We start from the raw sequence: 16,019 nt of genomic DNA, 5'->3' as shown, positions 1-16,019 counted from the left end.
GATGGTGTTGTAGACAGTGGAGAAGGTTGGTGTCGGTTACAACTGGACATTAAGAGGATGCAGAGCTGGGTTGAGAGAGGCAGGTGGAGTTCAATCTGGAAAAGTACAAAGTGATACATTTTGGAAGGTTGAAGTTGAAGACAGAGTACAGGGTTCCTAGCAATGTGGAGGTACAGATGGAGCTTGGGGTCCACGTCCACAGATCCTTCAAAGTTAACGTGCAGGTGATTGGGTGGTTAAGCAGATGTATGATGCATTGGCCTTCATTAATCAAGGGATTGAGTTCAAAGTGATGTTACAGTTCTATAAAACTCCGGATAGACCACACTTGGAATATTACGTTCAGTTCTGATCACCTCATTATCAGAAGGATGAGGAAATTTTAGTGAGGGTGCACAGGAGATTTACCAGGACACTGCCTGGATTAGAGAGCATACCTTATCAGGATCAACTGAGTGACCCCCCCCCCCCCACCGGCTTTTCTTGTTGGAGCAAAGGAGGAAGAGACTTGAACAAGGTGTATAATATGAGGCATAGATAGAATGGACAGTCAGAGACTTTTCCTCAATGCAGAAATGGCTAGTACGAGAGGGCATAATTTTAATGTGATTGTTAGTAAGTATAAGGGAGATGTCAGAGGTCAGTCTTTTACACAAAGAGAGGTGGATGCATAGAATATGCTGCCAGTGGTGGTGGTGGAGGCAGATATGTTGGGAACATTTGTGAGACTCAGTAAGGCACATAGACACAAGAAAAATGGAGAAGGCAAAGATTAGAATGATCCCGGAGTATGTTAAAAGATCAGTGTGGCCAAAAAGCCACTATACTGTAATGAACAACCTTCTATAAGGACAGTTAATGACATATACAGTAAGAATATGTTCCCCTTATCCAAGATGACTATCAGTTTACAGCTTTTAATTTTCAAGGGTGAAGAATATCTTTTGAGCTCAGAAAGTCAAGTTGGAAAAGAAATTGATAGCTAAAATGCTGGAGAAATTTTGTCCTGATGAAAGGTCTCAGCTCAAAATATCCACTGTTTATTCCTCTCCAGAGATGCTGCCTGAACGTGTTGAGTTTCTTAAGCATTTTGTGTGTGTTACTCTGGATTTCCAGCATCAGCAGACTCTCCGATGGCTGCCTGCTCTGATTATTGTTTGAATGGATTATTATTATTTCTCTTAACTTGGTATAATAGAGAGAGAAATTTTGCAAGTTACCTCCCATCCGTCCTCAAGTCTGCATGGTTGAGGATCTGATAGTTCTTGAAACTGAAACTGTGAGTTTTTCTTACATTTTCCTTTAACGTTTTAAGTAGCATACAGCTGACATACTGTGGTACCACAGAATTAACAACAGTTCTTTCTTCCCTATTGGCCACATCCAAGCTGATGCACCTTTTCTCCCAAAGATAAAGAAGAAATCCGGGCAATTTTGAGAGTTGGTGGCCTTCTCCAGATTATGGTAAGAGTGGGAAAGTAACTTTATGTAGATTAATTGGTCTGAGTTTAAGCGTCACAGTTTCCCTACAAAATGATAGCCAAGCACAAATCCCATGCATTACTGTGCCAACGTCTTTTTCCTGCTTCAGTTAGATCCATTACTACCATTCTCTCTTCAAATCGTTGCTGCATTGTTGAATATTTTCAAAGTGAATCTTGTAAATTAAGACTTAACGACCAGAGAAACAAGATGCTGTGAGTCTTTTTTTCTACTATGGTAGTCAAGAACCAGGCCTGAAATCACAAGTGTGGCAACTTTGTTACATAAACATGGTCACGGAAAATTAAGAATGTATAAACATTTACGCAGAAGTTATGCTCAAAAAGATCACGGTAGGAAGCCGAGTATATAAACAAATATGGATGTTCATGTTTGAAAGAAGCTACTGGAAAGTATGCCTGCTGGTTTCCTTTGCCCCCGCTGTGGGAGAGAAAGCCGGGCCGGGGGTATTGTGACGTACAGGTTTTGACGTCCTCGGACAGACGGCGCGGAGGAAGAAATCGGCGACGCGTCCCCGCGCCCCGCCCTGACTGCTGCAGACATTCGCAGTCGCAGTGTTTGAGATCAGTGTTGCAACCTGCAAACACTGAGTGAACCAGCGAAAGTCATGGCAGCTTCCATTATGCAGCGCCTGGATAACTTCCTCAAGGAGAAAAATCTGTTGTCAGATATTTTGGGGAAAATCGAAAGCAAGACGGGAATTAAAAGAACTTACATCGCTTTGGGTGAGTCAGCGTAGGGTGGAGGCGACCCGTGCTGCGTTTATTTCCAACACCCTATTGCTGGTAACTGCTAAATGGCAGATACTCTGCTTTGAAACAGCACATCAACTATATGCTATTTAAATATATAATTTGTAAAATCGGTGTCCGATTATAGTTCAGTTGATTTTGTACTTTATTGTACAACGTGTCCCGATCGGGAATGTGAATCACCATAGTTTGCATCGTGCGAATAGTGAATATTTCTATAAACGAAGTGACGTCTATTCATATTTTTTGCCGTAATTTAACACGGCGAAGTGGCCATTTCAGGTTAATGCAAAATATCCGGTCGCTGCCAGTGTTACTTTTATATGCCAACTCGCTGATGTCAAAAACTACAGTGGAAAGATTCGTCACGTAAAACTAGAATAATTGCTACTGTTACTTTGGGTCTGTTACCGACATCTGCTGGAAAAACGGGCTCAGACGGGTAAACAATACCCTGCCTCCGCCCTGTTGCTGAACTGGTTCCCTTTGATATAGGTAAGAAGCAGTTGATGTGCCCCGTGTTACAGTGTTTCCGTTTATTTTCACAGGCTTCATTGGATTGATTTCCATTTACCTTGTAGTCGGCTATGCAGCATCTTTACTTTGCAACTTGATCGGATTCGTTTACCCCGCTTATGTATCGTAAGTGACATCCGCTTTATTATAATCTGAATCTGTAAAGTTTTTAATCTCTATTAGCGATTCAGGGCTGGCTTGTTCACCTACGTGGAACTGACGCTATGTCGTTACTCTTTGCAGTTTGTATTAATAGTTTGTGAAAAGGGAATGGCCCGCATATTTAAATATCGAGACATCTTGTGAATTGTGGAATAATTTGGCAGGATGTTGTACTAAATTTGTATTTAATAGTTTTCTGTTTATGGGTAATCGTGCCCCCATTTCTTCTTAAAATGAACACATTATATTCTAAAATGTATGTTACATTCAGTACCCTTATTATACTTTATTCTTTAAAATTATTAAATCATGATTGTATACCATTCCACAAGTGTCAATTGTCCATCGATCTCTTACCTGTTTGTCTAGTTAACATATACAGGCAACCCCTGGGTTATAGAAATTTGCCGTTACGGAATTGTCATGTTTCTGTGGGAAGTAAGTAAATCCAAACGATATTTTTTCAGTTTGTATTTCTTGACACATGCGCAGATGGCGCTGCTTTGCGTTATGTGAAATACCGATATAGGCCGCTTTCTAGAAAAGCGAACCTTCTGTAATAGGGGGATCGCCTCTCCACTGTGCTAACCTTGATCTTGTTGCAGTCGCCGTAATCTAAATCAGTTCTGCACTTGATTGTTCACATCTTGCAGTTCTCAGTACTCAGAAGTGTTCTCACCTGGATTACTCAATGTAATCGTAGTCCCGTTGTCCACTATATCAAATTCATTCTCGGGGTAGAAATTGATCTTTCTAGCTTCAGTGTAATGTGAAAGATTTGCATTTAGTACTGAACTATTTGAAGAGCTTGATATACAGTGGATTCCAATTAATTGGGACACATAAGGACCAGTACATTTTGGCCCAATTAAAGCAGCTGCCCCAATTAGAAGTTTCATGGAAATAGTTAAAAGGTTATGAATAAGACAAACTACCAATTTAGCTAAATAACAAATTATGTATTTAAAATTAAAATTAGAACAGTTTTATATAGTACAGTAGTTAAACTATTACTGCAGTATTATATAAAACTGTGTATTTGTTCCTAATAGTTATCAGCAGAGGAATTCATTCAGTGTTCTTTTGATTGGCAGCAAATGAACAAAATCAATATTGAACACAAGTGCATGCAGCTGGCACTATTTTAAAAAACTGTTCACTCTAAGCATGGTGTGTCAAATGGCCATACAAGTGCATGTGACTGACGCTAGTTAGAAACTGTTTAGCAACAGTCTCCTGCCCAATTAAGCGGCTTAGTGTCCCAAATAAATAAAAGTAATCCTGGCTGTTTTCTTGATTGTTTTTTGTTCTTTAAAGGTTGTCCCAAATAAGTGGCTGCCCTGATTAATCAAGCCCAACTAACCAGAATCCATTGTAATTTCAAAATAAACTAGAGCACCCAAAACACTATATACAAAATGAAAATCAAAGACTCCCTGCAAATGCTGGAAATCTACATAAAGTTCAAAATATGTATACAGTATACCACATTTGAGATTCATCTCCTTTCAGCCAGCCACAAAACAAAAAAACCCAAAAGAGCCCATAAAAACAAAAGAAGACCTTTGAACGTCCAACGTGCAAAGAAAAAAAAAAGACCAAAATGCTAGAAACACTCGGGGCAGGTAACATTTCTCAAAACAGAAGCAGCATTATCATTCTGTGTCCAATACCTTTTGTCAGAACTGGGAAAGCGATGATTATTTCGTACAGCAGCCTGGCAAACATAGTGTGCAGATTGCTCAAAAGTAGGGAGTTGCAGACTGCAAGGAGGGTGGCAAGATTAGTGCTTTTGTTTTGGAATAAAATGAAAACTGTAAAGAGATTTGTGACCTTCAAACAGATGTTGAAATTCTAGAGGATTACAGGAGGTGGGAAAACCAATGTTTTAATCATGCAGATGATGACATAATGCATTTTAAAAATTTATGATGTAATGTCATGTGATGTACTTAAAGGTAGCTCTTTATCAAAAGGCATATTAAATAGGCCCTGATGAGAAGCAGACTGCTGTCAAATCTGTGGAACATCACACTATCTGTTTTTAACTAAAATTAATGTAGGTCATCTGAAAACCTTCCCCCAAGTATGTTTCTGAAATCTTATACCTTCTGAAATTAATTATTTTATAGAATTTATTTCTATGTCATTTATGTTCGTGTGGCAAATGGTCTGGATGACCTACTAATAGAGATAAATGCATTAAGATAATGCATACACGAGGAAATCTGCAGATGCTGGATATTCAAACAACTGTCCTGATGAAGGGTCGACAGTGCTTCTTCCTAATAGATGCTGCCTGGCCTGCTGTGTTCCACCAGCATTTTGTGTGTGTTGTTTTAAGATAGAGCATACAATGGCAATTTGAAGCATAAATCATGTATCTACAATTATGGGTGAGATTAATAAACTTAGTAAAATAGTTTGAAAATACTAAATATGTGATTCTTTGGGTGCATTAGTTTACCAAAAAGTGTAGTTTTTCAAATATATTTCAGTTGTTATGTATGTGAAATTAGATAGGAATAATAGTTGTCTTATTATTAAAATAACTGAAGCAAACTCACACAATGTTGTTTTGATCTTTCAGCTATTCAGTTATTCTGCTATTCACCTTTGCTATAGAAATTTTCCCTTTTGCTATTTTGCTCTCCATACTTTAGGCCATTTTCACAGCAGAACATGATTGATAGCATGGCTCTCACGTGATTTTGATCAAGGTCACTCATGGTCTAGCAGAGAAGTGGAAAGGTTTGCTTGTATATTTTTAGCTGTTTACTTGCAAAGTTATCTGAACATTCAACAACCATGAGACGTAGGAACAGAATTGGGCTATTCAGCCCATCAGGTTTGCTCCATCATTTAATCATGGATTATTTATTATCCCTCTCAATTTTATTCTCCTGGTTTTTCCATTATTAATCAAGAAATTATTGATTTCTGCTTTAAGTATACCTAATGACTTGGCTGCCACAGCCATCTATGACAAAGAGTTGCACAGATTCACCTCCCTCTAGCTAAAGAAATTCCTCCTCATCTTTGATCTGTAGGGGCATCCTTGTATTCTGAGTCAATACTTGATAGGTTTCAATGAGATCATAATGATGTATTCCATATTTCAAACAGAGACTAATGAAGAACTCAGAATGTATGTTTTCCATTCTAGATCACAGTGAAACATATTAGGATGTAGGTTTTCTGCGCAGTGGCTCTCAGACTGTGGGCCATATAGCCTATTCATTGCAGGCAGTGCGACTTCCTTTTAAGTTAGGTTTATTTTAGCAGTAAATATTATTATTCTTTGCTCCTTGTCGAATGTCTAGCACATATATTAAATGTAAAAATGATGTACTACAAGATATTTATTTGCATTGTGGTTAGATTCTTAAAAATCATTAATCATTAATCATTTGGGTGTAGCCCATATAATACGGGATGCAATTGTAGTCCAATGAGGCAAATAAGTTCAGAGTCACTAGTAAGGGAGTGGACATCCTTGCAGTATTTTACACTACTAGCTTTTTTGTGATTTTAAAAAAAAAAATCCTTAGCTGTGAGTATTGGCAAGCAATTAAATGTGGGCATATAAGCACCCCTATTTGATGCTAACCTGATACCCAGTTTTTTTCAACAAAAGCTGCTTATCAAGATTGGACACTTTCATTAAAATTAGTTTATTATTGTCATGTTCTGAGAAACTGTACAAACTGTTGCATTCTGTTCATACAGGTCAAATTACACAACGAATTGAATAGAACAAGTTAAAACAATAAAGCAGAATAAAGTGTTAACAGATACAGAGAAAGTACACTGGAGGTAAACAATGAAGGACAAGTTCATACAATGTAGATTATGAGGTTAAGAGTTAGTTTATCTTGTCGTACTAGGGAATCATTTAAAAGTCTTACAATACCACAGCAGAAGCTGTCCTTGAGGCTGGTGGTACATGCTTTCAGGCTTTTGTATCTTCTGCCCATTGGGAGGAAGGAGAAGGCAGAATGTCCGGGGTGGGTAGGGTCTTTGATTATGCTGGCTGCTTTACTGAGGCAGTGAGAAGTATGGAGTCTGTGGAGGGGAGGCGAGTTCCCATAATGTGTAGAGCTGTATCCACAACACTGCAATTTCTTGCTGTTGTGGGCACAGCAGTTGTCATACCAATCCTCTTTCCTATTTCCAGGATACCGAGTCTAATTTTAGCAGACTGTTGCCTTGGCTAACTCAGCACAATCCAAAGGAAAAGTTGGCTTCCCGCTGGTCTAATGGTGTCTTGGCTATTTATGTAGGTATATTTTATTCACTCAGTCATTAGGTCAATTTATATGTATATTATTTTACTATCATTTACATTTATTATCAGCAGTGAATATATAGTCTTGCCATGAGTGAAGAGCCTATTTGAAATAATATCTTTAGCACTAGTCCATATTCTAATGTGACTTGTTCATCCAATAAAGCAAAGTGACAAGAATTATAGTATCTAGAATCACAATTAAAATTGCCATGGTACAGAAAGGAACCTATTTCACCTATTGAGTGTATGTATTCTGGCTCACAACCGAGCAATTCAGTCAGTCCCAATACCTATCTCTCCACAACACTATAACTTGTTCTTCCTTGAGTGCCTATACAGTTCTTTTTTTTAAAGTCCTAATTTATTCTGTTTCCACCTCCCTTACTGAGAACAATGTTTAGATCATAGATTCTTGGGTTTCTTTAAGAAAAAGGATTTTCTTTGTGTCTTGTCTACAACTTTAAATTTGGGCCCTACAACCTTGAATCACCTATTAATAAGAATAGTTTCCTGTCACTTCCTCTATCTAAACCAACCATTACTTTCAACAACTCTATTAACATTTTTTTACACAAGGGGAATAAGCATCCCACTTTAATCTTGCAGTTGAAGTCTCTCAATCCTTGAAACCATTCTATGAAATTTTTTCCACACCCACTCCAAATCCTTCACATCTTCTCTAAATTTATGTGACCAGAATTGGATACGAGTAATTAAGAGTTGTAAGTTAATTGTTGCAGCAATTTTTATTCAGTCTTGCAGATTTTGGTAGAATCCAAAATTTCTGAGGTATAGAATATATGCCACTATAGGAAATAAGGACCTTCTGGTCTTACTGTATGTTGGTAACAGTAGCAGTACCTAAGTATTAACTTAGTTGTCAGGAGCATGAAAGTGTAAATATTACTTGTAGAGGTGAACTTATCCAACTGTTTTTGAAAAGGTATACGCCTCTTTATGGCAGAGTGATGAGAAATATTTATAGTGCAGCAGTTAAGCACCTGAAACGTGAGTGTACGTTGAAAAAGGAGCTTCATGTATGGTTTGTTCATTGGACATAAAATGGGTCTAATTCGAGTTTATGTCGGGTCGGAAGAGTAGCTAAAGTGATCTGTTATCAGTTTCCTCATGATTCACATCATTAGAGTACTTAACGCTGTCGAGTTGCAACCAAGATTAAAGAGTCATCTGATAGAGCTGATATTCCATAAACAGGATTATATTTAAAAATCCTATAAAACTGTAGATTTATTTATTGCCTACAATGTTACACATGAATAGATTTTGCAGTTTTAAAAATGACACTTCCCCTTCATCTGCATTTTTATATGAAAATGTTTTTAATATGCATTCAGATGACTGAATAGTGAATGTTTTGCTTACCAGAGTAAACGAGTGGGACAGTTGCACAGTGTAAAGATAAGCTCTTCAGCCCACACAGTTCATGCTAACTCTCTAGTACCTGTCTTTACCAATGCCATTTTCCAGCACTTGGCTCTAAGCCTTCCACGACTCGATGATTCAATTGCTTGTCTATATATTTCAACACAATGACTTCAAAGAAGGACAGTTTTACATTTTAAGCCTTCTTTGTGAGTACAAATATTAAAAATCCTACCTGCTTTTAGAGGACAAAACATTCCCCTTGCTCCCAGGCTGTACCACTTGATGAAACCATATACTCTTCACAATATTTCACACTTGGTTGTAGTTTTAGAATGCCCACATCTGTCTGTTTGAATTATATATGGGCAGTGTAATTGCTGCAGATGAATTATTTCAATGTGTTCAGTTTTGTTGAATTTTGTTTATTCAAATCAACATGAATCTTACTGACTTAAATCTCAATAATTCTTCAAGTCCTACATTTGTGCAGCTAAATGAGGGGGGAGGGGTGACATTCACCAGTATTTCTCTTCCTTAACTCCATCGTTGAATATCAGAAACATTAGACATAATGTGGAATACCTCCCAGATGAGCATAGAAACCAAGGCTCTATCTCCAGATGGTTAGGGAGTTATTCTGGGGTCAGTGCCTCAACAACATGCACCTGAGGCCGATGCCAATGCATCTGGTTACTACGGGTAGTGGGTCTGCGAGATCGTGGTCTGAGACCAGAGCAGGTAAGCACAGACAGGAGGAAGCTGTGTTAGGAGCCGGGCTAGGCCCACATGAATTACTTGACTGAAGCTCAAAGAGTGAGAACAAACTGAGTGTTTCAAAAATGTGGTCTGGCAATCTTGGATGGATCTTTGCTTAACGGTAGTAATTTGTGAGTTTCACTTTATATTATTATTTCACAAACATCCCAAAATACCAGGGTGAGAGAAGTCCTAGGATCATGTTCCCATAACCTGGAAGAACATGAAAGAGAAAATGTGGCTAGAGATTGAGAGGACTGGTATTGTGGGAGAATGAGGGAAGATGCTTGATCTGGGAATGGGACACTGGGTGACCTGTATTTAACTAACTAGGTGTGGCAGATTGAGGAAGTTTAAGGTAGCATGATGCAAGAGTTGGACTGTGGAAAGAGGGCCAGGCAGTGAAGTGTTAATGAATATCAAATTACACTTGGACTAATTTGGTACTACTGAAAACTACTCATCTACTCCTAACACAGCACTTCACCCGTTTTCTCCTGCCCAAGATTCTGCCTTGCCGTTTTCACTATCAACAATGCTTGACTTGTTCCTGTCCTTTAGATTTTAGTGCTATTAATGAGTGGTAAAAGATCTGTTCATATTCCAAAACAAAAACCTGTGAGGTTTATAAACAGATTGTTTTATGTAGAGCTGCTATGTTATTTTTCTGGGCCTGTTGGTGCTTGTCTATTTTTGGCTTGGATTGCTATTCTCCAAAAGCTGATTTTTGCCAAGCATAAACTTTCTCTTTCCCTCTCTCTCTCTCCTCTATCCCTTGCCAAATGAAATGGTGTTAGCACTAGCGACAGGAATAAATATCAGTAAACATGAAATTTTCAACTTCAACATTCGGAGTAAATTTATTATCAAAGTCAGCATATACAACCCTGAGATTCATTTTCTTGCAGCTAGCGAATAATAATTTTTGTATAATTATACTTGATAATTTTTATATTGTTGCATAGTAATCAGGCTTAATGCTAATGTTAAAATTGTGCTACTTTAAGAGTTAATGCTTAAGTTGTTCTTTGTCTTAAGTGTGGTCTATTTTGTGCAACTTTACATTACAATCTTGTGTGTCTGGAATCTTTTTGACATGGAGATTATTCACGGTCTCTCTCAACATCTAAGGCTTGGGCTCTTTCTGGGCAGTTCTGCTTATCTCTGCTACATGTCAGTTGGCTGTTCACTGCTTTATGAGAGCTTCCCTTGCACAAAGATGATTTTTTTTTGTGCTGCAATGATTTACGTCAGTCAGCTTGTTCAGGTCCCATTGACCCTCGCAAACTATTTTTATGCCAAGGGCCAATACCATTAAGCAAGGGATCCATGCACCCCAAGTTGGGAACCCTCTCCCTCCTATTATTCAGTCACTACACAGAGCTGCAAAAGTGTTACTTGAATTGTGGAATGTCCCTTTAAGAGCTGCTGGTAAAGATTTCTGAGAAATTGCAACATATTATTAGGAAACATTGTGCTAAAACTGGCAATCTGTTCAATATTACACAGTGACATGGGAACACCATGCTGTGAACCTGGAAAATTAAGGGGTTTTTTTGTGTTAAGACTTCAAAGACAACTTTAAGGTGCTCTTTTACTGCTGAAAAAAATGGGTGGAGCAATTGCTGCACTTTTGAATTTTATATTCAGTGCAATGAAACATGAGAGAGAAGCTCATCCTTTATAACATCATTAGTGACTTTGCCAATGGATGTAGACCATGCAGGCAGCCAGAATCCCCACATATATGCCCAGGAATTCAATTATTTCCAGAATTTTAGCATTTTAATTGTCTCTCTCAACTGATGGGTGGGTTGAAGGTAAATAATACTTATGAAGAGATCTTGCTCTATGTAGTTTTTTTTTGGAACAATCTTTGATGACAGGAATCTAATCTTAGATATGCTAATCATGGTCCTTATCTGATTAATCACCTAGTGGACTTGTGGTATATATTTTAAAAGCTGCAGATAGTGATACTGTATTTGTCAGCTTGAATAAAGGTGACTGGGTAATTTCCCTGTCAATCAAGTTTGGTGCAATACTGTTATAAAATGGCTAAGATTGCTATAATGCACGTAATTTACCTGCAACTCTCCTCCATTCATTGGGACTTTTTGAGAAATTGCTTTGCTTCTATTGGGAGTAGTTGATGTAGTTTCTGTTCCCACCACTGTTCAAAGAGACTCCATTTTCATAATAGATCGACTTTATTGTATTTTAGAGAGAGAGAGAGAGAGAGAGAGACACTCACTCACTGGATGTCAGTTTTGCCATCCAGTGTTGTTTGGAAAAGTGTAATCCACTCTCCAAACCACACCCTATGAATGTGAATTTCTCCACAATAGTTTATTCAGGTTTTGAATATTGTACACTCAAAATGTAAAATGCCTCAGAAATAACAAAGTTGAGATAGGTTGTAAAGTTTTTTGTTTACAGCCTATCTCAACTTTGTATTTCTGAGGCATTTTACATTTTGGGTGCATAATATTCAAAACCTGAATAAACTATTCAACCATAACTCTTGTGCTGTGGAAGTTCAATCAAAGGATCTTCATTAACTCTCAAAGCCATATTTTCTGTCTGACAGCCAGTTATTCCACATTGATATGTTGTTTTTATGTGTTAGATTCTTCAGTTTTTAATCATAACTTTTTGTGTGAATGCCATTAAAATTATGAGAATGTTCTATTTAGTCAGAAATAGGTGGAGAATATTTTTTAAGGTGGTAGTGAGAATGAATATATTTGTTAATAGAGAAAATTACATGTTGTCCTTGATGCAGAGAAGATTTGATAGTGATCGTGAAGATAAGGAGGAAACTGCTACTTACAGAAGAAATATGTATGAGACATAAGGTGATCACTAATGATTCACTTATCAACGTGAGAAGGGTTTTTTTACTTGTTCAGTTAGTCTGGAATTTGCTAAATTAGAGCTTGCAATTTAGAGTTACAATGCACAGGCATGGTGAGATTCAAATTTAATAACAAATTCAAGAAAGGGTTGGGTAAAAGTACATGAATGTGACAGGTAGGATAGGTTTGTAGCACATGTTTTGGGTGCTATCATTACAAATGTTATTTATTGTACATTCTCTCTGAGACAGTGTGGTTTTTCTGAGCGCTCTGGCTTCCTCCCACATTCCTAAGATGTACAAGTTAGTTGGTTAATTGGTCACACGCCTGTAGTTGTGCTGTTATCTCTAAACAAAAATTTAAATACTAAATCGTGTTGGCCCAATACTGGTGAAAATTCTGACAAATAATCTAGAAAATATTGCCCAATACTGGTGAAAATTCTGACAAATAATCTAGAAAATATTGCCGCTTTCTGAACTTGATAATGAATTCAACAATTTCAGTTAACTTTCCTCATTTGTATCCGAACCAGAAATACATTTAATTTTTTGGACAACAGATTGATTTTTGTGCACTGTGTAGATGAAGTAACATTTACCATTTTTCCTCTTGTTTGAAAAATTTGGAGAGACTCCATTTTAAAATATTAGGAGCACAACAAAAAGGTAGTGTAAAATGAAATCTGCTGCTAATCATCCTTTGCAGTTCATACCTCCTTTTCTGTGTCAGCTTTCATTGTTGCTTTAAAATTTTAAATTTTGATTTGGCTCCCAGGCCTTACACAGATGACACCTGCCCTGTATTTTCGGCATTAATAATTTTTGTTTTGATTCTGTTATTTGTAATTTAATTCTTCTACTCAGTGTATCCATGTTTTACTTCTTCAGGCTGACCCAATTTGAAAATGTGTCTTGATTGCCATGTTAGCTATTTTAAATGTGCTGTCTCTCAGGAGGCATCATCCCTTTGTCTCCTTGCTGCAGCTATACCTTTTTGTGGAAGATCAACTTAATAAATGCTCGGAGATAGTGTACCATTTTCCTTTCGCAACAATAGCTCCTTTTGAATCATGATAATCATACACGGCAGCCGTAGTACTTTATGGAAATTAAATAATTCAATTGGTCTTACAACCCTGCTTGTCTTTGGGGAATTTTCCATGCCTGATGTTTCCCATTCACTTTTGAGTATTTTGGTTGAATCTATGTTCAGTGCTTTTTGAGACACTGTTTTCCATCAGGAAAAGGCTTCCTTTGCTCCTTTCCTCTTGCTCCTAAGCTTCCTTGACTAACAAAGGTGGGTGGGCTCAACTATTGCTCAGGATGTATTTGAAAATTTCTTGCTTAATTTGCCTTAAAATGTCTATAAATTTAAAATGTAATTCAATTGTTTACGAACTCCTTGCCTACTTTTGTAAATTCTGTCAAATTTTCCATTTCTGGGTCTGCAATCTTTTTGTTTCAGATATTTGTTGCATTTTACTTATGTGTGCATGCATATGAGAGAGAATCCTTCCAGGTAATGTGATGAAGAGTTTGAGAGAGGAGGAAGAATAAAGGCAATTTCCATCATGACTGGGGATGGAAGACTGCTGAAGGCGGATTGATTCAAAATGAACCCTAACCAGTTTTCCTTGTTTATTCTTGTATTTTGGATTAATTAAAATTTCCAGTAATTATAGATGTTGTTTTATTAATACCACATGTACCAACAAGCAGCGAAAAGCTTGTCTTGCATGCTGTTTATACAGTTCAAATCAATTTGCATTGCATAGAGCTAGAATGAGGTAAGACAGTAACAATGCAGAATAATGTGCAAAGGCTACTGAAAATATGCAGTGCAGGTAAATGGAAAAAGTGCAAGATCACAGTGAGGGCAAGAGTCCATCTTATCATGCAAGAGGTCCTTTTAAGAATTGATAACAAATATATAAAGTTGACCTTGAGCCTAATAGTAGGTACTTTCAGCCTTTATATCTTCTGCCCAATGGCAGTGAGAAGAAAGGATGTCCACGGTGGGTGGGGTCTTTGATTATGCTGGCTGCTTCACTGAAGCAGTGAGAAGTATAGACAGAGCCCATCGAAGGGAGGCTGGTTTCTGTGATAAACTTCCTGCAGTTTATTGTGGTCATGTCCACAGCAGTAGTCACACAACAATTTCAGAATGAGTCATGGAGACTCTGACATAGAATCAATCCAGCCAAACTGATTTGGTAGGAGAATAGAAAGGCATTCTTACGAATGCCATGGCTTTCTGAGAGCCATAAGGTTATAGCGCAGGACAGGCCCCTTGGCTCAACTCGCCTATACTGACCAATGAGCCCATCATTTGCCTATCTTTGGCCCCTTTTCTTCTAAACCTTTCCTATTCATTTGCTTAACCAAATATCTTTTAAATGTTATTATACCTTCCCTCTGTGTGAAGAAGTTTCCCTTCAGGCCCCTTTTAAAGTTATCCCTTAAACCTATACCAGCTGGTTTTTGGTTCCCTATCTCTGGTGGAAAAACTGTGCACATTCATCCTATCAATACTTCTTGTAAGTTTATACCCTTTTGTCTCCTATTATTCAAGGAATAAAGTCCTAGCCTGCCCTACTCCTCTCTGTTATCAAGCCCTCAAGTCCTGGCAGCATTCTCAAAAAACTTATTTTAAGTAGTTCAAAATGTAATACATTAGTACAAAAGGACATATGATTTTTCACTTCCTCAAAACATAGCATTTTGATTTCGTCTCAGGATGTGGCTTTGTGGATATTCTAGAGAGGTTGCTGTTCTCGTAAGAGCAGAGGAGGTGATTGACAAAGGGAATGAAAGAAAATCACCTTGGACATTTATGGTAAGGGTTTGGAAAGCATTGCGGTGGTCGTAGAAGGAGATGAAAATTCACTTCTATCTAAAATGGGAGAATTTTCAGGAACATGGGGAGTAGGTGCAGCTGGTCTATTTGCATAGTAGGAGAACTGGACTTAACCCATCTGATCTATTGCTGATCCCAGCGGAGGAATCCCTATCAGTCCCATTCTCCAATTTCCTTGTCTTGGCAATTTATTCTCTCTCATCAACTTCCATTGAATTTGCTTTTACCAGTTGCCAGGTAAGAAGCTGGAGTACATAGAGGATGGTCACGGGGGAATGCAAGCTCCACACTAAAGGAAAGGAGGGAACTCTGGTTTCTGGAGCTAAAAGGCAGCAGGGCTAACTGTCCTATGTCAACTCCAGATTTCTCTTGGAATAAGGCTGGGAGAGACTCGACCGATCAAATGGCCTCCTTCCATTCTGATTACAATAACATAGAAGTTTATGGTCGTTGCTGATTATTCCAGATTTATTTAATTATTTGGAACCAAATTCAAATACAGCTCTCTGCAACAGCGGTTCAGGGATCATAATGCTGGGCCAGTAATTTAACCACAATCCACTGTGCACTTTATTGACCACACCAGCTGCTTTTTTAACTGTCATCCTCAAATATTTTTGCTGAAGCAACTGCAAAGATATTTTGTTCATTTTGGACTCTCATTCACACTCTGCACTAATTGAATAGTTGGAGTAGGGAAAAAGGGGTGCCATTTTGGGAGGCTGTAATCGATAGGGGTTTCATCGATTGGTGTTGGAACCCCCAGTTCAGTGATGTGGCTGAGGGAACAACGGTAATATGATTTAATTATGTGTGGTGATTGGCCATTGGTGTAGTGACATCCCCACCAGACTTTGAGGCGAGTGGTCCAAGTTCAAATCCGGCCGGCTCATTGCACGCTTTCCATCCATGCTGGATTGGAGCACCACAACATGC

At 38.0% G+C, this 16,019-nt stretch overlaps 1 protein-coding gene across 1 annotated transcript in view; it reads left to right on the top strand.

The window, feature by feature from the left end:
• The first annotated feature begins 2,014 nt into the window (after window positions 1-2,014).
• reep5 (receptor accessory protein 5) overlaps window positions 2,015-16,019 on the top strand; it is a 39,026-nt gene continuing 25,021 nt past the window's right edge. The window contains exons 1-2 of the mRNA XM_059969572.1: window positions 2,015-2,228; window positions 2,804-2,897. Coding sequence (XP_059825555.1) covers window positions 2,111-2,228; window positions 2,804-2,897 — 212 coding nt within the window. The 5' untranslated portion in view covers window positions 2,015-2,110. The remainder of the gene's footprint in view (window positions 2,229-2,803; window positions 2,898-16,019) is intronic.

The sequence above is a fragment of the Hypanus sabinus genome, chromosome 5, assembly GCF_030144855.1.
Source record: "Hypanus sabinus isolate sHypSab1 chromosome 5, sHypSab1.hap1, whole genome shotgun sequence".
NCBI lineage: Eukaryota > Metazoa > Chordata > Chondrichthyes > Myliobatiformes > Dasyatidae > Hypanus > Hypanus sabinus.
The sequence above is the reverse complement of the archived record's forward strand: the minus strand, read 5'-3'. Positions and strand labels throughout refer to the sequence as shown.